Source organism: Alternaria conjuncta (assembly GCF_024043145.1).
Source record: "Alternaria conjuncta strain BMP 0040 chromosome Unknown scaffold_41, whole genome shotgun sequence".
NCBI classification, from domain to species: domain Eukaryota; kingdom Fungi; phylum Ascomycota; class Dothideomycetes; order Pleosporales; family Pleosporaceae; genus Alternaria; species Alternaria conjuncta.
In genome coordinates this window covers 41,689-67,609 of record NW_026250130.1, presented here as the reverse complement: position 1 = coordinate 67,609, position 25,921 = coordinate 41,689, and the positions used below count along the sequence as shown (strand labels likewise).

Genomic DNA, 25,921 nt, shown 5'->3' with positions numbered 1-25,921 from the left:
CTAGAGAGGTATACGTAGTATATATTATAAACTCTATTTATAGTATAAACTACTCTATATTAAGTATATTAATCTTTAGTAGTAAGTAATAATAACTAGTATATATAGTAAGAACGCGTTCTAATAGTGTCTAGATAATAATAATCTACTATCTACTTCTATAAACGCGTAGATAAACCTAGTGTTTCTACCTATTAATCTAATAGATATAGTAGATAGTAGATAGAAAAGTATACTATCTAATCTTAACTTTAGTAATAATATATATAACTTAGGCCTTTATAGTTTAAATAATATATCTATAATACTAATAAGCTTAGTAATTAGATTAGCTAAAATTAGCTTTCTAGTAATAGGCTTTAAGTAAACCTTCTCTACTTTATATAGTAATAGTAGTAATATAGCTACTTCTACCTAAGAGCTACTAGTCTAATATACTATTATATATTATATTATAGTACTCTAGGCTTTATATAGGCTCTTAGTGTATATACTATATTATCTTATAGTAAAGTTAATAGGCTCTAAATATCTTGTAAAGAGTTACTAGCGTAATAATAGATATAAGGTATCTATAACTAATAAGAAGGTTAAGGTAGTAGTAGCTATCTAGAAGGCTAATTACCTAAATTTAGAACTAGATAGAAATATATAGGTTACTCTAGAGACGCTGCTTAAGTAAATTCTATATATTATAGTAATAAAAGTATATTACTACTCTTTAGATAACTATATCTAGAAGATAATTTCTATATTAAAGAGTAGAACTAAGAAGCTAATCTCTACCTAGAAAGAGTATATAAGAAAATAGTATAACATTACTAAGTTTAGGCGTACTAGCTATTCTAGTAATATAACTACTTTATAGACGCGCTAGAATAATAGATAGTCTAGTAGTAATAGAATAGCGTATAGTTCTATAATTAAAGTATAGTAGGTATTTAGCTAGAGGCTATATCTTATACTAGCCTTCTAGCTAAACGCAAAGCTAACTACTTAAGTAGAGAATCTACTAGATATCTTTAAGAGGCTATAGTAGATAGTTATAATAAATAAAGAGTAGAATTACTAGGTAGTTATACCTACTAGTTAATATAAGATAAATCTATAGATAAAGATAATTACGTTTATAAAAATAATATAAGAATTTAACTATATTAATATAAGATAAGTACTTAATTATATAAACTAAGATATAGATAAAGTTTTTATAACTATATATAATATAGTAAATACACTATTACCTAAGTATTATAAGGTATTAAAGAAAATAAAAGTATTTTAAAAAAAGGTATTAGCGTAGATAAATTCTAGAGAGTAATCTATCTAGTCTATTAAAAGCTACTAGATATCTACTATAGTTAAGATAGCTATAAGAGTAATTTAGTAGTATTTATTCTTCTTTACGTAAATATAATAGTAACGTAAGGTTTACGTAGTAGTACTAGTATATAAAACTAACGCTAAGATTAATACTACTTAGACTAACTTATATAAATATCTAAAGTATAGAGTAATAGCCTACGTATAAGGCTAAGAATACTTACCTAAAAGTGTCTAGCTTACGCTAGTAAAGAGACTTATACTAGCGTTATTTATCTAACTTCTATAGTAGCGCGCTAAAGAGAAAGAAACTACTAAGTTAGGTCTTATAGTAGTATTAATTACACTAGAAATTATACTAAGAGAGAATAGATTTTAGAGCGTAAATAAGTATAGTTTAATAATAACTTACTTTATTAAAATAGTGTAATACGCTATTAACGCCTATACTTAGTTAATAGATAATATAGAGACTATAGTAGAGAAGGCTATAATAATAAAGCGTAATATACTAATAGCCTAGATTATTAATAAAAAGAGGTTAGTATACTAAATCTACGCTACGCACTACTAACCTAGAAAGATAATATAGCTTAAAAAGAATAAGGCTTTTCTATATAGTAAATATAAGCTTAGCTTCTACTACCTTTATAGAATTATTATAAGTATACTAGAGAAGTAGTAGTAAATTCTTTGTAATAAGTTACTATAAATTCTAAGGCTAGAGAATACGCTTTTAATACTATAGTATAAGCTAGTTAATATTATATAAGATAACGTATTTAGTAGTTACTAAATAGCTAAAGTTAATTAAGTAGCGCTTACGCTTAGCTATAACTAGCTTATAAAATATATTACTACTATATATCTAGATATATTTAGAGATACTACTAAATTACATATAATAGAAAAGATAGTAGTCTAATACTATATAAGTATAGAGAAATTTACGTCTTTAGATATAGTATAATTAATTCTTAGTATAATAATATCTATATAAGTAATAACTACTAGTGTAATTTACTAGCGTAATAGTAATAATAGTAGTAAGAAGTAAAACTTAGTAGTGTAGCGTAGCTACTTAACTTTAGTTAGAGAATATACTAAGATATCTTAGACTAGACATAAAGCCTTTATATATATTATTTCTATTAAGGTAGTAGAGGTATAGAGCTTATATATTTAGCTAGTGTTACTATTTTAGAAGCTATTATAGGTATTCTACCTACGTCTAGATAATAAGTAGAACTAGAGTTTTCTTTTTTATATACTAAAAGAAAAGTAAAATAATATAATAGAATAGATATTACTAGTAGTAAGTTAGGCTATAGCTAGAGTTCTTAGTTAAGAAATAATATTACAGCCTATAAGATAACTAGTTACGTAGTTAGTACTTAGGTATATACTAGTAGATATAGTTAATCTATAAAAGCTTATATATTACATAGATAAGCTTAAAGAAAAAGAGTAGATAGTAGTAGTATATTTCTATAATTCTAGCTAAAGAGTATCTAGTAGTTAAGAGCGCTACTATAATAATAGAGGTAGCTCTAATAAAAATAATAGTAACTATAAGCTTTATATATTTAAATTTAAAGAAGATAGTAATAATATTAATAGGCGTAACCTATTATAGGTAAGTATTATAGATAGAAAGACTATTACTACTACTAGAGTAGAATAGTTTAATATAGTACGCTAGAAGGTATAAAAACGCCTACGCTTAGTAGAGTAATTAGACTACTCTTTCTAAATAGAGCTAGATAACTATAATAGTAATAAAAGCATCTACTCTAATATTAATAAATTAGTAATATTATAATAGATAGTAGTAGATAAGTTCTAGTATAAGCTTCTATAATTCTCTTTAGCACTAAGGCACTATAATATATTAGTAGTATAGTGTATAAGTTAAAAAAGATAGTAGCTAAAGTTATATAAAGAAACTTATTAGGTAAAGCTAAGAGTTAGAGAGCTCTATAAAGTAATTTAAGTAGATAAAATAGTAGAAAGAAGTAAAGGTAATAGTAATAGCGCTATTAGCTATATTAAGAAAAGTAGAGTAGTAGAGAAGTAGATACTACCTTAGTTACGTACTCTAGTATAGAATAATATAGCTATCTTTTAGAAGTAGTAGTAGAAAACTCTTAATACTCTATTTAATAGCTATAGAAAGTGCTTACTAGTAGTAGAGCTAACTAGAGGTAGTAAAATAGTACTATTACTTCTATCTACTCTTTACTCTAAGAGGCGCCTAATAATAGTAATTACGCCTTTTATTACGCTTTACTATAATATTATACGTTAGTGTAAATAGACTTATATTAAGTATATATTATAGAACTCTTTTAGAGAACTAAAGTTAGGTATATTTCTAAATAGAGAAGTAGTAGTTATAATAGTAGAGTATTTTAATAAACTCTCTTTTAGAGTAGTGCTAAGAATTCTTACTATAGTAAAGCGCTTAGAGTAGGTAGTTATTAATAAAGCCTACTTTATACTAATAGTAAAATACTAGAAAGAGGCGCTAGCTAATATATCTATTCTTATAGAACTAGGCGTATAACTACTATTTCTTAGTGTAATACTTTCTTCTAATTAAGAAGTAAAGTTATTTAAAATAATAAAACTTAAACTCTACTTTATATATACTTTATAGATATCTACTAAATACTATAATATAGTATATTTAGTAAGAAACGTGCTTAAGGCGCTTAAGAGTTAAAAGAGTATATATAGCTTAGACTAGGTAGCTAATTTTATAGATAAATATTACTTAAGCGCTAGACGTAACGCTAATAGAAAAGAGCGTAAAATAATTATATTCTTAGATAGTAAACTAAAGCTAAATAATAGAGTTAGCGCTTTACTATAATATTTTATATACTACGTAAACGTTTTACTAGAAAGAAAATAGAAGATTCTTAATAGCTTTTAGAATATAGATAGTGTAGTCTTATAGATAATAATAGTAGTAGAGTATTTACTAGATATAAGTAATATTAATAATATAATTTATATTACTCTACTAGAGTTGCTAAAGCTATTTATATAAGGCGTAGATTGTATAGATTAAAATAGCTAAAATATAAAAGTAATTATACTTATAGACGTAAGGTACTTTATAAATAGTAAGTTACTACTAAAAGTATAGGTCTAAGACTAACGCGTAATAAATAGCTTTACTTAGTTAATAGTACTAGTAGTAAACACTATATACTAGCGTAAGATAATTAATATATATATAGATAGAAATAAAGCGTATAAGAAATATATTATAAGTGTAGAGTAGCTCTATAATATATATATATATTATATCTAGCTTAGCGCTAGCTTTAGGTTATAAGTATTACTAGGTAAAGAGAAAGAATTAGATAAGGTAGATAGTAATAATAAGAACGTAGTAGAGAAGAGTATAGTAGATACTTTAGAGCTAGTGTTATAGAAATAATAAAGTAATGCGTCTACTATATAGAAGTCTACGTAAGTAGAATATAGTAGTATCTAAGCGCTAAGTATATCTCTAATACTACTACTTTAGAGCTAGAACTCTAGCTAGCTATAGATTCTACTTATAACGCTATAGCAGCGCTTCTCTACTTATTTATAGATAATATCTACTTAAAGTTAAAAGTAAATTACTAGTTCTTTACTTAAGAAAATATAAGCGCTATCTATAATACTTTATAGAATCTAAGCATAGTAATTTCTATCTACGCTAGTTTTATTATAGCTACGTAAAAGAAGTGCGTAGTACGCCTTTATTAATAAGAACGTAACTATAATACCTCTACTAGCCTATTAGAGTTTAGTTATAGTAACGTAATCTATATCTATAGATAATAATTATACTAGAATTAGAGATACTTAGTAATAGATAGTAGTATAGAGGGGCCTAGATACGCTAACTAGATACTAGTAAGTATAATTAATACTAGAATTCTAGGTAGAGTACTCTACTATTTACGCACTTAATAGTAAAGACGCGCTAGATTATACTAAGATAGAGTATTAGAGTATACACTATACTATAGACTATAGAATTATATTATAATTATAGATAAAAGTAGAGTAAAAGAGTAGCTAGAAAATAAAGCACTATATAGAGTATTATAGTTATAAAGCCTCTAAGCTTTATTATAATAGATATAGTAGCTATAGCTATATATAGTAGTATATTATTATAAATACGTAAACAACCTATATAATATAAAAAGATATATAGAATTAGCTACTAGATAGTATAGATATAGATAGATTAATAAGTCTAATATTACTAAGCGCTAAAGCTCTTTTAAAAAGAATAAAACGTATACCTAATAGAAAAAAGTATAATAGAAAAAGTTATAACTAAGAGTTAGATCTTATAGTACGCTTAGTAGACGTAACTAAATAATTCTTCTTTAAGAAGAATAAAGATAGAAGACACTATCTTTTATAAGCTAATATAAGGTTAAGTACTTAAGATAGTAGTTTTTATATTAGAAAATAAAGAGTAAATAGCGTACTAAGAAATACTAATAGTATTAATAAGTAAAGAGGTATTACTATTATAGATTACGTAGGTATATATATATAAATACTAACCTTATTATCTTCTCTACTATAGCTTTAATAGTATAATAAATAGCTTAACTTTATAATATTAATATAAAAAAGGTAAAGAGTATAGTACTTTATAATAGAGGTAGATAGTTATATTAATAATATATGCGTATAAATAATAAGAATTAGATATAACTTTACCTATTTAGAAAGCTACTAGAATTATAGATATTAGCGTAAGAGCTAGCGTTATAGAAGTACTATAAAGTAGATAGATTAGAGAAATATTACTAGCTATAAGGTAGTCTTAATATTATAGAGATAATGTATAGAATATAGTAGTTATAAAGTTACTTACGTATACTTAAGAGATAGAGAATTTAGAGGTTAGTAGTTATATAGATAGCCTACTAATAATATAGCCTAGTACTATAAGAACGTAATCTAATAAATCTATAAGTAATATTAAAAGAGTTTGTAATAGAAATAGCTCTATTATTCTACTTTATAGATTAGATATAATTTTAATCTATATAAAAGTCTACGTCTAGAGCGCGCTCTATTACTTACTATAAATATACTACTTAAAGACTATCTTTCTCTATAACTACTTAGAAAATATAATTCTAAGTAGTGTCTACGTTTTAGTAAAGATAGTTATATAACTTCTATACACTATAGTACTATAAGAGTAATAAGTACTAACGCTACTATAAGACTTTAGCTCTAGAAGTAATAGAATATTAGGCTACTATAGTAGTAATAAAGTTTAGTAGTAGTTTAATATAGTATACTAGCTATAGAAGTAATAGAGCTAAACGTAAAGCGCGTAAAAACGTTATAGCATATATATAGTAAGAGGTATAACTTTATATAAAGTGTATAGTATAATTAAAAACTATACTATAGAATATAATAAGTAGATTATACTAGTATTAAAAATAAAGCTTACTACTTTAATTATTATAGAAGGTAAAGAACTAAAGTTAGTGTCTACTTATTTTTTTCTATAGTATAGCTACTATTAGTGCTATACTACTAATTACGTCTAATAAGATATAGTACGTAGTTAATATTAATCTTACTTAGAATAATAAACCTTTAGCGTAACGTAGAGCGCTTTTAACACTACCTAGCCTATTAGTAGATAAGTACTCTTATCTAGCTAAATAGCTCTATAAGAAGAATACTTTATCTAATCTATAGGCGTAATAATAATATAAAAACCTTATACTATAGTATTTCTCTAGTTATTACTGTAAACCTAAGTTATTCTCTTTACTAGGCGTATACCTAGTATAATTATTATACTATTCTTAATATAAAGATATTACTATATATAAATTACTTAATATTAAGTCTATAGATAAAGTACTTCTATACTTCTTTACTTAGAGTCTAGCTTAGTTAATAGAGATAATATAACTTAATTTAGTTAAGTTAATATAGATTATAGATCTAAAGTGTAGATAGACTATAATTATAAGAAGTAAGAGTAGCGTAAAGCTACGTTAGTACGTAAACTAAATAATTTATTATCTACTATAGCTATAGATAAGTAGCGTTTATTATATAAAGTTTATAGTTCTATTCTAAATAAATACTACTTTAAAACTAGTTATAACTTTAGTAAATATAACTATAGTAGAGTAGAGTTATAAAAGTACTAAAAATACTATAGATATAAGCACTACTTTAATAGATAATCTAGTCTTTATTATAGACCTTCTACTATAGACTATAATAATACTAGCCTTAACTTAGCCTATCTTCTAAATAGAGTTTATAGACTTTCTATAATACCTAAAACTATAGCTATTATTACTAGTAGTAATTAATTAATATAACTTCTACGTATACTTATATCTTAGTTTTGTTTATATAAAGTATATTATAAAAGTAGTAAGATAGAATATAGCTAATAAAGTAAAGAAGTTCTTAGATAAAGCTTTTAGAGTTTAAGTTACTAAAACGCGCTATAGTATAGTTAGAATAAGCGCTAGTCTAGTAGTACACTAATATTATTCTATACGTATATTACACTATATCTATAATTAGTTATATTAGTAATATATTTATAAAATATTTACTTAGAGTAGTATAAAACTATAAACTATATAAGATATTAGTAGAAAACGTAGTTAAGAAGTTAACTATACGTTATCTATTCTACTTAATAGCGCTAATAGCTTTAAATAGTAGTTTTTATAGTATATTCTATTTAAAAGCACTAACACTAAGCTACTAAATACACACTATTTTAGAGCGCTGCCTAGTAGATATATATAAAAGTAAGTAGCTCTTATATACTAAGATAATATATATTAACTAGTAGAATATTTATAGAGAGAAGATAGATAAACTTCTATAGTATTAGTTTATCTTTATAAGTTTATAGAATCTATTACTCTTAGTATAGAGTAAAGATAGTTATAAGTATAGTATTCTATTTCTAATTATAAGTAATCTATAGAAAGATAGTATTATTAGCTATATAGGTATTAGCGGCAAAGCGTACTCTATATAAAATATATAAACTAATATATAGAATTTAAAGTAAGTTATTATAATAGAAGTAGAAAATATATATAAGTATTTAATTAGCTTTTAACTTAATATTATAGCTTCTAGAGCTAGTATAATAAATATACTTATAGACGTAACGTATATATAGTATATATAGTATTAACTCTAAAGTTAGAGCTTATTTAGTATACTAGTGTAGCTTTTAGTATTAGATTTAAGCTACTATTTATATCTTTAATAAGTCTTTAGATCTTTAATTTTACTATAAGCTATAGAATAAGAATAGAGATAGAGAATAGAGAGTATATATACAGAAGTATAATTTTATAAGCTAAGATTTTAGTATTTTATTACTTTATAATCTATAGCTTAGTTAGTTATAAGCTATTAAGAATATATAATTATATTATAATTCTCTCTACTATAGTGTAGATAGACGTTAGTGTTTATAAAATAGTTACTTTACTACTTTAAATTTTAAAAGCTTTAACTACACTAAAGGTAGTAGCGCTAAGAATCTAAGTCTTAGTCTATCTAACGCCTGTACCTCTAAACGTAGAATTTTAATCTTTTTAGAAATATATCTTTTTGTATACTAGTAATAGACTTTACTCTTTTTAGACTAGTTTATACTATAGAATTAGTTTACTAATAAATAAGTATAATAATATAAAAGATATTTTTTAGTAATATATATAGATTTATAAAACTTATATATATAATAATAGTAGATAAATCTAGTAGTAGATACTTCTAGATCTACTAGACCTAGAACTTTCTACTAATAATAACTTTATTTAAGTATATCTTAAATAGAGTCTAATATAAAGATTTATATATAGACTATTTAATCTAAGTAGACTCTATTTAGATTTCTAACTATAGTAAAAGCTTTTAAGTAGTAAAGTTTAAAAGTCTTAGAGCTATCTACTTAGTTTTATCTCTCTATTTCTTATTAGCTTTATTATCTTTACTAAAATTTACTTAGAGCTAGTAGCTCTAAGTATATTCTCTAGAGTAGGTACCTAGAGTAGATAGGTAATTTACTACTATATAAGAACCTACGCTTTTATATACTATAATTCTACACTATTACGTATAGGCTAGCGAGCGAGAGCTAGCGGTAGTTAACGGAGTAGCTGTCGTTTAGTAGCAAGATAGCTCTAGTACCTAGCGCTTAATAGCAGAGCACTCGCGATAACCTAACCTACGAGCAGCGATAATAAAACCTTTTGAACAACTATCGCAGATGCTCTAGCTTGCTAGGCTTATCTAAGATAGCGCGCAAAGGCGCTGGGCTGATCTCGCGGTCGTCGGATACAAGCGATAGTCGAAGTGTCTCGGGGTATGTGCTGCGAGCTCCACGAAGCCTTCGGTTAGAGATACGCAAGAGTTATGAAGATAGCAGAGATGCGGGTGGTGGGACAGGTAGTGGAAGCCGTCGAGATCACAGCAGGCTGTCGCGGCGCCATGTGAGTAGATCATGCGATAGTAACGTCAGGCCCACCTCCCGGTTGACAGCTTCTCCCCAGTATCGGCTCTGCCTGTATGCACTGCGCCTCGTGTGGCCCTTCGCTGCATACAAGCTCCAACATCGTCCCGTTTTCGCCATATCGCGCCTCACCCACTCGCCCGGTTCCACGTCCTGTGTCCTGTAGCCGTTGTCGTCGTAAAGGCTCTCGATGTGCCACTCGCGTTGCGGGGTTGACCATGCGCGCGACGCACTCGTTGAACGTCTTGCGCATGTCCAAACTCTCCTCCGGGGCCTTCACATCGTGGCAGTACCGCTGCCTGCGCGCTTCTGCCGCCTGTGCGCGCGCATGGCGGTAGATGGAGGTTCGACGATAGAGGCTGTGGACCGTACGAAGCTCGATGATATCGTAGATGCGCTTTTCAGCCAGGCGTCGCAGCGGGCGACTCGTCCATTCCAGGGCGCATGGTGAATATCGATGAAGGTATGGCAGTATAGTGTTGAGGCGCAATGTTCTCGTGTGGATGTGGGAGAGTCTGTCGGGAGGCAGGGCGCTTCCAAGGTTCGCCGCGGGAAAGCCGCTAATGACGTCGCGCGCTAGCGCGTCAGCATTCACCTGGGACTGTCACGAATCTGGATGCGCGCTTCCTCATATAGTCTATACATTGCAAAACGACTGTCCGAATATACTCTGTCACCAAATGCGATACCAAATGACACTCCGAAACGCCTCAAATGCGATGCAACTCCCGCCCAAGCACTATCCATCGCCTCGCCATATGGTTCCGCCAATCAAATGTCTAGGGTTTACCGTCCGCATTCTTGTAGCAAGGGAACCAGCAGTTGAAGCTCTGCGTATTCGGTGCACTCCCATCCACGACCTTGCAGAAGCGCGTTGGTTGCCGATTCGGGTCCGATTCGGGGTCTGTCCATGGACCACGACCGTTGCCCTTCATATCCGAGTCCCAATCGAAGAAGTTGACATTTCCGCCGTTTTGTCCGGGTGCGTACTCAAACTCCAGCTTCGTACCAAAGTTGCCGGTGCGCTTTACCTGCAGATCGTTGGGAAGGCCTTGCAGGTCGCACGTGTCGCCGTTGTTGGCCAAGTTGCACTGAGCTGGCGTGAATTCCTTGTTCTCCCAGTCACTGAGCTTGATGTCCTTGATCGTCGTGTCGCCGTCGCGCGTGAACTCGACGCCGCATTGGTAAAGCTCCGCGTAGGCAGTGTCAGTCAATTTATACTTGTTGTCGTCGCCATTGCGGTTGTAGTAACTGCTGAGTTTGCCGGATGCCCACGTCTTCTCCGAGAGCTCGAATTGCATGCCGTCGGAACCGCAGACACCCCTCGGGTTTGGGTTTGGCTGACAAAACTTGAGTTTAGTCTGATCAGCACCAGTGATATCGAACTCCACGTCGAAGAAGTCGTCGCGGACCATACCGTTGCTTGTTACAATGCGACCCAGCTTACGACCGATGTCTTGATTCTCGTTAGCTACCATGCAGCGTAGACTGTTTGGTGCCAGTCGGTTCGGATCGTCGAATGGTAACTGCTGAGACATTGCAGGTGGCTATTTATCACAATCGTATTTACTCTGACCTGCTGTCTTGAGGCTCCACTTCTGGCTGAATGGGAACTCGCTACAAGGGCTATATTCTCTAGCGGAGCACCTAGATGCCTGTCGGTTGTGTGCTTTCTCTAACTCGTTGCCTTTGGTGGGCCCGACGTACACGATTCTGTTTGGATTCTGGATACTGGCGGCTGTGGCCTACTGCAGACACAAATCAGTTCGAGTTTAAAGAGAGTGAGCTGGCAAACACTAACTACGCAATTGATGTAGTAACAAGCATTGTTGCAAGCACTCTCTCTACTAACACAGCTTACAGTCTGTTTGCCGTAATCCTTCCTAGCGCGCTTCACGAACATTCTGTCTGCTCTTCCGGGTGCTACTATGTCGGGCATGTTGTTGCCCTGCTCTAAGCCCATCGAAACCTGGAGTAGCAGAGAGATGGCCACGATGTAATGCATGTTGGGCAACGGATCGGACTTGTTTGACGAGTAAGGTATTGGAAGGCTCTAGAGGAAGTCAAAAGCGCAAACTGCGTTCAAGATGCGAGAAAGAAGAAGACTGATAACTGAGAGAGCTATGAAGCTGGAGAAATTTGCTGGTAGTGAAGAAACATCAGTAGGATGTTGCAACCTCTTTTATACCAGTGCGAGACCAGGTCTACCTCAGCGCATTCTACCCTCATGGTCACGGTACTTCGATCCTGGCGGCTGTATCTTGGGGGCTGCATAACATGTTCCCACAAGACACCATACTCTCGTGGTGCTCATTCTCAACATAGTACCCAGGCGTCCATCAGCGTAGACTTGAAAGTCAAAGTCTGACAGGTCAAACAGCCCCGGCATGTCTTGAGTGGGAAGAACGCCTGACCACTTCGAGCAACACGGCCACATGTGTAGGTAATCATCATGTCTGGAAAGGTGGGTCGTCGGGGGGCCAGGAGCCGGGCGATGGTAGGCATAAGCAGCGTGTACGAGTGATCGTGGTCTGTCTACGTTGCCGCCAACAATGTGCGACAAGGCTGAGTACATGTAACTCGAAAAAGATCGCGATACCTACACAACCATGCTCTTGATGCAGCCATGATTCGCTGCGTTGGACGTTCTGGAGTTTCGAGATCCACGTCTGAGCTTACGGTGCAGCTGCAGGTCAAGAATAAGGTGCGGCGCAGCTGCGCAGCGGGGGGCCTCGCCTAGGCATCCGCTCCGCCTCACTGCATGCACCTGCGAACGCATGTGACGTCAGTGAATAGTAAGACCATTAAGGCCGCGACTTCGTCGCAACAATAACTCTGCAGACTTTGTAGCTTTCTGACTTTCAAATAATAACCACAACCTTGCACAAGCAATATGTCAGACCCTCCCTACGCGCTCTTCGTCCTCGACAAGAGCATCACCAACGAGGTCAGCACCGCTGCATCTATTGACCATGTGCACGATAGTAACAATCACAGTATCTCAACTCCGTCCTCGAGCGCGCCCACCATGGCGACGGTGGTGTGGACTGGAACTTCTGGGTCGCGACCGGTTCTTATGACGACCTACCCGCATGCCCCGAAGTCCACAAGCCCTCTCCAGACACCGGCACCCAGCCCCCCGTCGCATCCTCCTTCATCTCGCCTTGGCTCGGTAAGACGCCCGAAGACTGTGCGAAGTGGCTGCAGGCGATGCCGCGCACCGAAGACACGGATGAGAAGAAGTTCAGGGTTGACACGCCTGTGAGCGACCTGTACTTTGTTTTCCTCAACGAATTCTCCAAGGACGAAGATCTCGTCTTCGTCGCGCGCATTGTCGAGGAAGATGGAAAAGAGATGAGAGTTGAGTATTTTCCGCAGTCGACGGACAAAGTACAGAAACAGATGTGGACGATTTTGCAGTTCGACGAGAGAGCGATCAACTACCAGCGCAGGCAGTTCAGCAACAAGGAGCCGGATCGAAGTCAGTACAAAGAGCCGAAGGACTAGAGGTGCATAGTAGTAAACTCTCGCGCGGATGAAAGAGGCTGTCATTGCATACATGAGAACTGATGGCGGCGGTAGATGATTTCATATCTCTTCTTCTCTCTATGAGTCGCTCTCCATATCTATTCTCAATTCCATCGTTCCACAAGGAAGCTCAAGTTGTCCATTGCGCAAGCTCCTGCCGACCGCAGTCGCGCCAGCTGGCAACTGTAGTGTAGCTGCCGTACCAGTCGGTATAACAACCGTGAAAGCAACGCTCGTGCCGCTCAACGTCCACGCCACCTTGATTGGTCCGTTAGGCGTTGGTACCGTCCCGGTGACTTCAGACTGGTTCAAGAACCCTATCATGGGAGTGATAAGAACCGTTTCGTACCCGGGAGAGGTTGAAGCGACGCCAAGAAGGTACTCTGGCAGTACATACGTCGGAGCTGCACCCCACGGATGCGCTAAGCTAGTGAAGAGATCGATGCCAGGAGAACCATCGGGCTTTACGTATTCCCAGCTCGCGCCAGAGTAATACTCGTTCTTGTTGACCATGCTACCCCACAGGTTGTCGAGCAGATGCTTGATGGCAGGTGTGCTGTCCACTCCGAAGTCGCGCCTTGACTTGAATAGAGCTTCCAACAGAAAGCCTGATGGATTGGGAGCAAGTTGGTAGTCGTCTGTCTCCACGTCACTCGAGATAGTCTTGTAGCCTACTGCGAAACGAAGCTCCCCAAGCTTCGCAATGGAAGATGCTGCTTGGGTGTCATTGGCTGCACCAGATAGGATTGCCCAGGCGATACCGGTCAAGGAGAAGTTGCCTCGATCGGTGGTTGAGAGTGAGTATGTTCCGAGCTGATCATTCCATAGCTCACGATTGAGGGCCTCGCGCAGCTTGCTTGCTGTTTGGGAGTAATGTGTCGAAGACTCTTCGTCGCCTATCGCAAGCGCAAGTGGCGCAATCTCCTCAAGCATGTAAGCGAAGAGACCGGTCGTCGCAGTACCGTTGGCTGGCCCCAGGAAGCTGAATGGCGATGGCACCTCCGGAGAACCTCCAATGAGACCAGATGAAGGATCAACAAAGGCCAATCTCGCGGTCGCAAGTTTCTTGATCTGATCCCAGTGAGGTTTCAGCCCGTCGCGGTCTCCGGTGTAGCGGAAGTATTGGCCGATTCCTGCCAAGAATAGGTCTTGGTAGTCCACCAACCCAGCGTAGTTTGCGATATTTGCTTCCTTGTACTGGGGGCGGGCTCCAAGGTTGGTAGAGATTTGCGTAAAGCCGGCGTACGGGCCATCATCAAGCTGAAAGCTCAGCGCATATATGATGGTGCCCAAGAGGTAGTCAAATCGAGCAGATGAAGCTGCGACAACACGCACAGTGTGGTAGAAGTCTCCTGTCCAGACTAGGCGATCCCGTTTGGCGCCATCAAGGCAGACTGAGTGTTCTAAGGGCGCAACCTGATACTCGGCTAAGGTATCTTCGTTCGTTAGGGGATTGCGATATATGATAGTGCCATTTCCAGCAGTGACAGTCACGTCTTTGTGATAAGCAATCTGGTCCTGCATACCTCCGAAGCCCCATGTACCTTCGTATCGAGAGGGAGTGCCAAAGTTCCCGGGGGGTGCAGGTGGAGGTAGAGGTACGAACGCAATCTCGGTCCCATTTACGCTAACCCGATATCCAGTTTCCTCAATTGATGTGCGCACGCGATACCACGTGTTCTCCTTGATGGTTGTGTTGATAGTAAAGTACTGGGCCTCCGGCACGGGTAGTGTGCTCTGGTTTACTAGACTCCATCCACTAGTGAATGCCAGCGTGTTTGGAGGCAAGAGGGTTCGGTTGGTGTTTGCGAACGTATTTCTCTCGGGGTATTCGGACGTAAGCACAAAGTAGGGCCCAATTGGCGGCATTGCACTTGCTACTCTCCAGCCAGCGCCGCCTCGGGCGATCTTGACGTCAAATTCTAGCGTGTAATTGACTGCTTCAACTCCTAGAGAAGATTGCGCACTGGTTTGGCCCCGTATATATGCTCCGTCTTTTGTGATTTCCCACGTGGACGGCGCATTACCGGCATCTACGCATGCTACTTGAGCGACGCAACCTCCGAGGTCCAGGACGCGATTCAAACTCTTATCGGATGTCTGTAAGTGGCCTGGTAGCATTTCCGCATCCAAGTTAGAGCTTGTTGCGCGAAGTCCTAGATGATCAATAGTGACGGAGCCATTCGTGATCAACCGTGCAGTCTGCCATCGTTGGCCTCCTTGGACGAAGAAGCTCTCGATGTATCCCGTTTCCGTGACGTTGAAAGTTTCCACTCGAAAGGAGTTGGATAGTCCATTCGAAAATGTCCAAGGCCCGTCCGAGAAGGGCTCTTCCACGCCACGGTATTCTTCGCTGTACTTTACTTCGATCTGCACCGTTCCAGAAATTGCTGAAACGTGGAAGAACGGGAAGCCGGCTACCTCAGTGCCGTAGTCGAGTGTAACGAGTGGGCTATCTGGCGATAGGATCAGGGTTTCATTCGTCCACGGCTTCAAGCCCGATGATGAGGGCGCAGATTGCTGTAGGTGTGATTGAGGTGCAATTGAGCCATAATCGACAAAGCTATTGTTGTGAGTGGACGGTCTTTTGTATGTATTTCTAGAGGCTTACGCAGTCGTCAACGGGTTGACAAGAATTGTGATGATCGCAAGACGCTGAAGAAGATTCATCGCTGCTTTCGTGCGAGGTGATCTAGACAGGGCTTTCGTTGGCAATGCGGCCTGGCCATGATTATGACCAGCGGTCGTCCGTACAACAGCAACTAATGGTCGGAAGGTGGTGGAGAAGGAATAACCGATGAAATTGTGACTCTCGGTGCAAATGTGACCGACGCGATGTAGTTTCGGCAGATATTTGCTCACCATTGGCCAGTTCAGTCGGAGCGTTCTTGAAACTAAGGGTTCTCTGGGCAGCCGGGTACCCCGCACGGGGACATCCCCACAAACCACCGTATCTCGTATCTCGTTTTGTGCAGTTATCGTACGGGGAACCTTTTCTAGTTTCCGTCGTAGGGTACAGCCTGGATGATGCTCGGTCGGGCTCGGTCGGGTTCGGAGCAATGCTTGTGGCCGCATTGACGTTGCTTTTATCGTGCTACGATTTTGCACTCTTCTCGAATCGTGTGAAATCTTCTCTCAACATATTTCGCTGCATTGTAGGTGCCCTCGCAGACTGCGCGAGGGCATTCTGAACGTGCAAGCCACTCATACTGATCTGCAACGTCCCGGGCAAAAGCTCTTTGGTGATTCCATCTCCTGTGGTGACTGTCATCTTCTTCGTACAGGTGATACTCAAGTCGGCCTTCGTCGTGGTCGCCCACGGCGTGCTGTAATACAACCACTTCTTCCCGCCGCATGGCATCCAGTACCGCCAGCTAAAGTTGTGACCCTCGTTCGTCCGCTGTGCCTTTGGGTCGGAAGTTGGAAGGCAGCGTCATCTCAGGGTCCGGGATCTGTTCGTCGGCGATGCGACCGGAGAGCACGCGGCACGACGGTATGAGTTGTATCACGCCGGAGATACGAACTGCCAAAATACACGAATTGTAAAGGGCCATCCCGGAGAGAAGCGAGCCCATGAGCCATGCGACACTTGAGAGTAACGTGTCGCCAACGACGGCGACGGCGATGACGTCCAGCTCCGTTCCTGAATCTGCGCGCGTTGAGAGCTCGAGATAGTCAGTGCACTCCAAATTGACGTCTCTAAAGAGCCTCCTGATGGTCATGGAATCTTGCGCATCGTTCGCATAGCTAAGCACGCCGCGGGAGTGATTCAGAATCTGATGCTTCGATACACCAACCGCTAGTCCCAGTAGCCTATCCTCTTCGCGACAGCGCCAGGCGCAATAAGAGAGGTTCTCGTACATTGTGCAGTCTAGTGAGCTTGGGCGCGTTCCTGTGAACGCGTATCACCTCAACCGCGTTCCATTTTATCGCGTCAATCCCGGTGGCACGGCAGCGGCGACATCGGCCAGCTTGGGTTCACCGTTGTTGTGATCGGGACAACGCGCAAAGACGCGTTGCAGCAGTGATCGGACTGGGCAATGTTGGTAGGAGCGCAATCTAATCGCGATGGTAGCATCGGTTGTCACATTGGGGCGTTGTTCGAGTCTTTGGGAACGATTGCGACGGTCCGTTGTGGCGCGGCGTTGTCAGCACGTGCCTTCCCAAGCACCAAGCCAATCATCTTCTTTCACCATGTCACGGCGGCGGCGGAGGGAACCGCTGCATGCAACTTCACACGAACGTCGGTTATCATCTAACCACCACACACATCAGAGGTCACGGCACATGAAGTTAATTGATCAACTCTGTATTGCATTACTACTAGAACATGCCGACTAGAACATGTGAGGTCTTCCACCTAACTTTACAGGTCATGTATGATTAGATGTACAGGATTGCCGCCAACAGAATGCAGGAAATCAACAGACCAAATCGCCCTGCGTAGGACTGTACCGCTGACCCTACGAAAACCTGACGACGCTGCTGAGCCTGGTGCTGAGTCGGTACACTCTGAGGATTGCGGAAGACATTATCAGGATCGACCGCCGCCTTGATCTGCTGCAAGCGAGGCACATTGCCGCCCCAGTAGGCCTGCTGAGGGTCCGCAAGCTCAGGATCGACGTAGCCTGGGTACGCGCCTTGATCGCACGTCTCCTTCTGCACTAAGCTGCTAAGGCCAGACAAGAACGTCTTGGACGCGTCAGTGACGGGGCCCCCAAGATTGACGACATAACTCTGCATGAAGTAGGCGGCGTCACGGTGCCAGTATGCGGTAGCGGTCTGCGGCACATCGGCGATGGCACCGCCTTCGAGATCCCAGATGACGAGCCACACAGGCGCTCCCTTCTCGGTGCCATTGATGTAGGAGAACATGGATTTGATGGCTTCGTCCGACAGCAGTTTGTGACTTGGCGTCTTGACACTCTTGGCATAGAACGGGATGGGGAAGCTGCCGCTGGCTGTCAGGTCTGGGTCGCCGAGTCCGGGGAACGGAAGTTCGCCAACGGTGATGTCCACAACGACGGTTGAGGTATTAGCAGGAAGGATAGACTGCGCGTTCAGCTTATCGAAGTCGGACTTCGGCCCGTAGAAGTTGCCGTTGATGACCATCGAGCCCTGGCTGAGAGTCATAGTGCTGGAGAACCGGCGGTCGAGATTCTTCTGCGTGCCAAACTTTTGCCATTTTTGGAATGTGCTTGCGAAGGCATTTGCGTCGTCGGCCGCGATTGTGTAAGCGTACTTGGTGATCTCGGTCGGCGCGGGTGCAGTCTTCATGGTGAACTCTGTAACGATAGCGAAAGAGAAACCGGCGCCTCGGATGGCGAAGAACAGGTCGGGGTTAGTGGTTGCACTGGCTGTGACTGCGGTGCCGTTTGCAAGCACACATTGCGCTGACACAATTTGATCAGCTCCCACGCCCAGCTGGCGACTAAGCGTTCCGAGACCTCCAATGGTCAAGTGACCACCCGTGCCGATGACGGCTACTTCGCCGTATGCCATGACCCGCTTGAGAGGTAGAAGCTTCTCAGAGATGTTGCCGAGGAGGTTTCCCTGCGAAAGGTGCGCACGTCAGCGCATGTACAATAAAGGGCGTTCATTACAGGTGTGTATCAGGAAGTCACTTACTGGACCAAAAGTCACCGTGTGGTCACCCTCGTTGTACAAGAAAGATGCCATATTCTTCATGTCCACCACCAATGAGCCATTGAACCCTCCCAGTGCTATATACGACGTTCGTGTTAGCAATTTCTTAATCACAAGTCGTCCTTCTGGGTTCAGGCTTACCATAGTTCGCATAGCTATGACCGCCGCTGCGCGCCTGTACTGCAACTCCTGCGGCGTTCGCACACTTCACGACTTCAGATACTTGCTCTTGCGTCTTTGGGAATGAAATCGCGGCCGGAACGACGTTGTAGTTGAGATTGTAGGGGTGTACATCTCCCTGCAAGAACATTGGGTCGTTCGGCAGCATCCAAGTGCTGGTATCGTTGCTGAGGGCCGTTTGGAGGCATTGCACGAATGGGGCGTTCTGGGCTGTAGCAGCAGTCGCGGCCGTCAATACGGTCGCTACCAATAGGTTTTTCATCGTTGGAAACCGATGGTGAGGCTGAGGTATGGTAAGGACTGTTGGTGGGCGAGTATGGCGAAATAGAGAGATGACAAATTCTTGAAGCGAGCGGATGAAGAAGAACTTAAGGAAAAGAGCCCTTAGAAAGGCAGTTCTATCATCTTATGTCGAGAGATTTAGTCTGCTTGGTTTGTCGCCCAAGCCTCAAGCCTTAATCCAGGATGTCCAGGTAATCTTACATACCGCCGTCTCCGATGTCAGCCCTCCATCGTTCAACAACAGCTCCTCCAGTAACCTTCGCACAGCACCGAAAGTAGACTGTGCCTGCAACGCAAACTGCGCTTTGGTACTGGTTCGTACTGGTCCTTGAAGCTGTTATCTGACAGGCGCAGATTCTCGCACATCTCGAGGCTGCAGCGTCTTCGCACCCGTGGACGTCATCAGCCTTGTGCGCGCCACCACGATGATGCGCAACCAAGAAACTCACTTTCCGAAAGAACGACCGGTAAGCACCATGCTGACAGAACGAGGCTCAAGGCGGGCAAAGTAGTGGTTTTACTTCGGTGTTTGGGTTCGAGGCGCACTCTATTTATCAGGGGAACGCGTCCTCGGCCAATCACGGGGCGTCGCTGGAAAGATCCCCCGCGTTCCACATCCACGCATTGACTGAACGCTGGCTCTTCCCTACCGGCACCATCCGGGCATTGAATTGCTTACTACGCTAGGTATGCCACGACTGTTTGGCAATATAGCATGTTCCTGCTCACCCGACACGGGCGTCGCGTCCAGACGCTCAGCACTGTGCGGTCGCGTCAGCGCAATGCGCGTCGCGCTTGCAAATAGTGCCGTCTGTATCGTGGCAGTGCTCAGCCTTACACCAGCATCTCTCGCGCCGCATATCTGATCATCATACGCATCAGCCCGGTGTAGTGCTCGCAGACGGCGAGCTAGTTTCTTTCATAGCTCTAGAACATGGGTCGTTGAAGGTCGAATTGGTTGGGACCGCGATGGACGTACACAGCATCGAGAGGCGGACCAGTAATGCCAACAATACGCCGCCACTAATTGTCGCAACAGAACCCGCATATCAATTTCGAAAGTCGCAGTCGCAAGGCATTCAAATTAGGCTTGAGATGCGTTCACAAGGTCGGTACCTAGGTACACACAAGCCGGCCGTACCCGCACCGGTCAGCTACTTCTGCATCTATGCTGCAAATCTACGAACCGACAATGCCAATCCGTAGAATCTAGGGCCATGCAGCACTCAATTGAAGAGGCACGGCGATACTAAAGTACGAAACGACTCCTCGAAAAGCGTCGACCCGAGTCGCGTGGATGGGGAATATCTTCTTACGTGTTCGCGCCCGGACGCCCTCGACGGCCAACAACAAAGCAAACGACGCGCTCCCGGTGCAAGTCCACGGCCCGACACAGACGTCTTGAATCGGGCGAAATTGAGCCGACATAGCATAGCACCCTCTGGTCGACCGTCGACAGGACGCTTCCGGTAGATGCCGTTGATGTAAGCATGCCAACGTCGGACGTCCTCGTCGGCGGTTGACAGACACGCAGCTAGCGAACCAAATATCGTTTCCTACAAGATCTCTATTTCGTATGCTCCCAACCTTGGCTGACTGTATCACGAATGAAAGATGACGAGGGTCACTATCGAAAAGAACCAGATGCAGTGTATTCCATTTCGTTCTAGGAAAGCAATGATTATATTGTAGCCCTGATTGGATTTGCAAGTAGTATGAGATGTATCAACTCGCTTTTCTGGCGTGACTTCTCGCTTATCATTTCGCAGCACTCTGCCCCGTCGCCTTCTCCGGCGTAGGCGCAAACTTCGAGCGTTCCCGAATCGGGCCACCATACTTATAAAACACAAACGGAATAGGCGCAAGCACACACGCCATTCCAGCAATAAGCGAGCCACCGCCACCAACACCAAGAGCGTCAAACATGTACTGCGTGAACAAAGGCGCAGCAGCGCCTGCAGCCGAGCGCACAACGGTATTCGCTGCCAACGCGCTCGCAGCATACATAAGGTATGTATCGGTGAGGTAGTTGAGATAAGCGACGAAGATGAGCAGGATAGAAGTCGAGAGGAAGACACCGCCGAGAGTGGGAACGACCCAGTGAACACTGTTGTACTCTGCCGACCATGCAAACCAGAACATGGTGATGGGGAACATGACGCCGCCCAGCATGGCTACAGGAAGACGGTCTTCGGGTGTGGCTTTGTAGCCTGCTTCTGCTCTTTTTCTGTCCCTGGCTGTGTTCGCGAAGATGATGGCGCCGCCGATGGCGGCACCGAGGGCAGATCCGATGAGTGGGAGTTCGCCGACGCCGGAGTTCCAACCGCGGTGTTGTTGGAAGACGATGGGGTAGATGGTGAAGAGCATGTATAGCAGGGCGTATACGACTGCGAGATAGATGGCGACGGCGAAGGAGATGGGGTCGATGAGGATCTTCCACGGGCGGGTGAGGGCAACATGGAACATGCCTGCGAGGGTCCTGTCCGTCACTTCAACTGGTGCCTTGACCTCTTCATAACCAGGGATCTTCAGGGCTCGTATGCGCTTAGCCTTGTTGCGGAGCACGATTGAGGGCAATGTCTCCGGGATCGTGAACATTAGTATCTCGGTAAAGGCACCTAGCCAGAGAAGGACGTAGAAGCACCATCGCCAGTCTTTCTTCAGTTGGAGAAAGCCTGATATGACAGGTCCGAGCGATGGACCAATGAAAGTCATCATGGAGAAGGCAGCCATTGCATTTCCACGCTCAAGAGGCCCCCAGATGTCTGCCAGTACACCTGGTGCATTGGAGAGAGGAGCACTTGCAAATGTACCCGTCAAGAAGCGTCCCACCAGGAGCCCACCGAAGTTAGGCGTGAACGCGCAAAGGAAGTTGAAGGCCAGGTAGAGCGTAAAGGTAACGTAGAAGATGTATCTGCGACCGAAGAATTCCGAGAGCGGAGCAAACACCAGAGGACCAGCGCAGTACCCCAGAAGGAACAAGGTGATGACTAGGCCCCCAGCTTCGGTGGAGACGTGCAAGTCTGTCGATAGAGACTCAAGCGTGCCGGAGGGGCTGGACGACGCGAACGTAGCGTTCACAACTAGGGTGACCGACACCACGGTGATGTACCATCTTCTTGCGGTCGACCAGTTCTTGGGGTTTTCGATATCGTCAGGGCCAAATTCAAGCAACCCTTCATCGTTAAGGTGTATTTCTTCGGAGGCTTCTATGTCGCCGGTCTTGTATGGCTTCGCTGTCGGCCGCGACAAAAATCGCTCGAGCTTCTCCATGGTGGACGGTTAGGTTGCGGATATGGGGAGAATGCACAGGTGGAAACAAGCCTTTCCCCACGGCTTGGTGCGTTATACATAGGATTACTCAAGCCACACCTCTGCGCGGATGATGAAATGGGTTCGGCCGAGGCCATGGTTGGTAAGGGTTCGGAGCTCGTCATTCCGCGGAGGGCGCCAACCGAGCGTCCGCATGAATCCACAGCGTCATCGAATCATAGAGGTCGGTCCCACGTCAGCTCTGACTATGTTACTGTGTGTTTCCGAATTACCACCCATGAGTTGAACTGCGATGACTCCGTGCCTACAGGTAAGCCAATGCTGATGGGTCAGAGTGGTCGGACGGTCGCGTCGTGAGTGGAAATGTGAAGGGTTTTGGCGCTGTTAAGCGGTTTTCGGAGATAATGAACGATGACATCAACAGGTTGCCGCGCCCCAATTTTCGGCGATGCTTTTTCTTGTTCTCTACACAGCAGACACTCGAGGTCATCCGTCTTGCGCGCGCAGCATTGACGATGATGTTCTATAAATGCTCTCGTAGCAATGAAAGCTCAGAGGTGGTAGAATCACGCCTGCGGGAAACAGCTGGTCGCACAGGGAGATCCGACAGCATGCCACACGGATCTTAATTTAGGATTCCAAGCTAAGGGAGAGAAAAGGACGGGATGCGCGGAAGGGTGGAGCTGAACGGTGGAGCGGAAGCGCAGTTGGTTGGGGGTGGATGCGGGTGGATAGTCCACCTCAAGCTGTCGTACTTCAGGCGCGCTGCGAGCCTCGAGTAGGGTCCGCATCGTCGCTGTAATACCCATCATCGTCAGCGCTCGCTCGTCCAGTCAACTCATACTCTCCAGCATCAACCAACTTCGCCGCAGGGCCATCATCAACGTCTTTGAACATGCGATAGAACACAACGCCCGCAACACCAGCAATGAACGCCAATCCAAAGTACAACCACTGCAAGTGCGGATCTCTCGCCAATGGAGCGATCAATATACCCAGCGCACTTCCACCCGCACTTGTAAGCAGGAAGAGACTCATGATGAAGCTCTTCATATTCTCCGGTGCTTTCGCATATGCCAGTTCCAATCCGGTAACACTAGCCAGGATCTCGCTCAGTGCGATTAACACGTATGCTGGGGCTTGCCATGCGACGTGGACTTTGTTTGGTTTGAACTTCCCTTCGCTGATCTTTCCGGCGTCGCAGTTCGATGGACTGTAGTAGCAAGGTGGTGCCGCATAGATCTTTGACTGGAGAGCGCCTGCGTATAGCATGGCAAGCGCAGCCATGAGGAAGCCGAGAGAGATGCGCGTTATTGGCATCAATGCGATGTGTAGTCGTGTACGGATGAACGGGTAGACGAGGCGGTCCATGATTGGGATGAGGAGAATGATGGTGACGGGATCGATGTTGGAAAGGATGTCGTTGGGAAGGCCATGCAACTCCATTTGGCCAGCCTGTGACACGAAGTTGTTCAGCATCTGCGAGTACGAGAGCCAGTAGATAGGGAAGAACAGAAAGACTTTGCATGCGACCAGCGCAGTCTTCAACTCGTCGATGAACTTGTCGTCCCAAGTCACCTTTGACCTGCTTCTTCCGTGCCCTTGAGCGGATGCTTTCGCTTTGTCAAGATCTCCGCCGTTCCTTGCGGCGATGTATAGGGCGCGAAAGCAGTTTCCAATCACGCCACCTTGAGGTGGCTTGATGATGTACTGCTTCCTTCCTCTCACCAACACCACATAGCCCACGCAGAACATAACCAATGGTAGAAGATAAGCACTCCAGAATCCAACATGCAACTCCAACATAGTCGTTGCGATCGCAGAGATCGAGCCTACATTGATGCACATGTAGAATATCATGTAGATCCTCTGCACCGTAATCTCCGGATCAACGATGACGCGCTTTCCTCCGGGCAAGTCCTTCACGAAAGGTTTGTTGGACCGCACTTGCTCCGCGATCAACGGTGACACATTGCTCTTGATGCCACCAGTACCCAGGCCGATGACCAGCATCGCGACAATAAGTCCAGGGTATGCGGCTCCACCTCGAACCGCCCACGGCAAGCTCGTGACGAAGAGAATCGCGATGCCGACCATGTACACCAAACTGAACCACTTAATCGTCGCATACTTCCCAAGATATTGGTCCGCAACAACGGCGCCAAATAAAGGCGTGAGGTAGCACCAGAATTGGAAGAAGTTCGTCATCGCTGTCGCGCCACTCTGTTTCAAGCCAAGAGCGCCAGGTAGGCCATTGGGGTCGTTGTATTCGTTGGCGATGTAGTTTTGGAAGGGCCCGGAGAGTCCGTAGTAGGCGAAGCGCTCACAAAGCTCGACAACGGCGACTAGAAAAGCGCCATATGGCAGCGTGTCTGCTACGCGAGGCAGAAATAGCAGATCCTCTGCTGTCGGTATGGAGCCAATATGAACAGGCGCTTCAAAAGGATCGGCATCCGCATCTTCATTTGCAACGTCTTTGCCATGTACTGTGAGGTTTGCACTTGCAGTCTCGGTCTGCGCAACAGTCGTGTATGCACCGCGTTCTTCACCATTCTGTCGCCAGGATGAGGTCATCTTGAACAGTGTTGTTCGATCGGGTGCCCTTTGGTTATGTTCTCTTTGTGCTTGGTGGTCCTTTTCGCTTGGTTGAGCGCCTCCCCGTTAGGGCGATCAAAGCCTCTTGCTGCTATATCCTGTGCGCACGCTCATGGCATGGTCGGAGTGCGTATTGCGTTCATGGCGGCGCGGTATTGCCTGGAATATGGGGTTTGAGCCGTGACTTGATGAGATTGGAGATGAAGACACGCGTTCGCGAACACGGGAAGGTGAGACGGTGCTCGTGTCCGGTCTAGGCCGGATCGGTTGCTGAATACCCCACAACACATCACAACCGTTCAAAGCCATGCCTTTCGCAATCGCACATGAACCATCATATTTAAATACAGTTAGGACTGATAGCTATCGCGAGCTGGGCATGCTACTAATGGGAAAAATTGCCTCTGCCAAATACACTCGCTCAAAAAGAAAGGTCCGTAGGTACAGTAAATGGAATCGCAATCGCCCTTCGAAGCGGACTTGAAGGGTGCGCGACAGTCCAGCGAAAGCGAATCAAGGCCTTTGCATCAA

The 25,921-nt window shown here is 42.8% G+C and overlaps 6 protein-coding genes across 6 annotated transcripts; 1 reads left to right on the top strand and 5 right to left on the bottom strand.

Annotated features, from left to right (window-relative positions):
- Positions 1-10,665: 10,665 nt before the first annotated feature.
- On the bottom strand, positions 10,666-11,424 carry J4E85_011696 (uncharacterized protein; the record flags this gene model as incomplete). Its single annotated transcript, XM_051475897.1, has 1 exon — positions 10,666-11,424. One exon carries the CDS (start codon positions 11,422-11,424, stop codon positions 10,666-10,668), a length of 759 nt encoding a protein of 252 aa, XP_051320319.1.
- Positions 11,425-12,779: 1,355 nt separating this feature from the next.
- Positions 12,780-13,393, top strand: J4E85_011695 (uncharacterized protein; the record flags this gene model as incomplete). The annotated part of the gene is made up of 2 exons (XM_051475896.1): positions 12,780-12,833; positions 12,884-13,393. The coding sequence occupies 2 exons, from the start codon at positions 12,780-12,782 to the stop codon at positions 13,391-13,393; spliced, it is 564 nt and encodes a 187-aa protein (XP_051320318.1).
- A 99-nt stretch (positions 13,394-13,492) lies between these two features.
- Positions 13,493-16,084, bottom strand: J4E85_011694 (uncharacterized protein; the record flags this gene model as incomplete). Its single annotated transcript, XM_051475895.1, has 2 exons — positions 13,493-15,977; positions 16,026-16,084. 2 exons carry the CDS (start codon positions 16,082-16,084, stop codon positions 13,493-13,495), a joined length of 2,544 nt encoding a protein of 847 aa, XP_051320317.1.
- Positions 16,085-17,797: 1,713 nt separating this feature from the next.
- J4E85_011693 (uncharacterized protein) lies at positions 17,798-19,502 on the bottom strand (the record flags this gene model as incomplete). The annotated part of the gene is made up of 3 exons (XM_051475894.1): positions 17,798-18,967; positions 19,043-19,137; positions 19,202-19,502. 3 exons carry the CDS (start codon positions 19,500-19,502, stop codon positions 17,798-17,800), a joined length of 1,566 nt encoding a protein of 521 aa, XP_051320316.1.
- A 1,778-nt stretch (positions 19,503-21,280) lies between these two features.
- On the bottom strand, positions 21,281-22,795 carry J4E85_011692 (uncharacterized protein; the record flags this gene model as incomplete). Its single annotated transcript, XM_051475893.1, has 1 exon — positions 21,281-22,795. The coding sequence occupies one exon, from the start codon at positions 22,793-22,795 to the stop codon at positions 21,281-21,283; it is 1,515 nt and encodes a 504-aa protein (XP_051320315.1).
- A 756-nt stretch (positions 22,796-23,551) lies between these two features.
- On the bottom strand, positions 23,552-25,369 carry J4E85_011691 (uncharacterized protein; the record flags this gene model as incomplete). The annotated part of the gene is made up of 1 exon (XM_051475892.1): positions 23,552-25,369. The coding sequence occupies one exon, from the start codon at positions 25,367-25,369 to the stop codon at positions 23,552-23,554; it is 1,818 nt and encodes a 605-aa protein (XP_051320314.1).
- Positions 25,370-25,921: the final 552 nt, after the last annotated feature.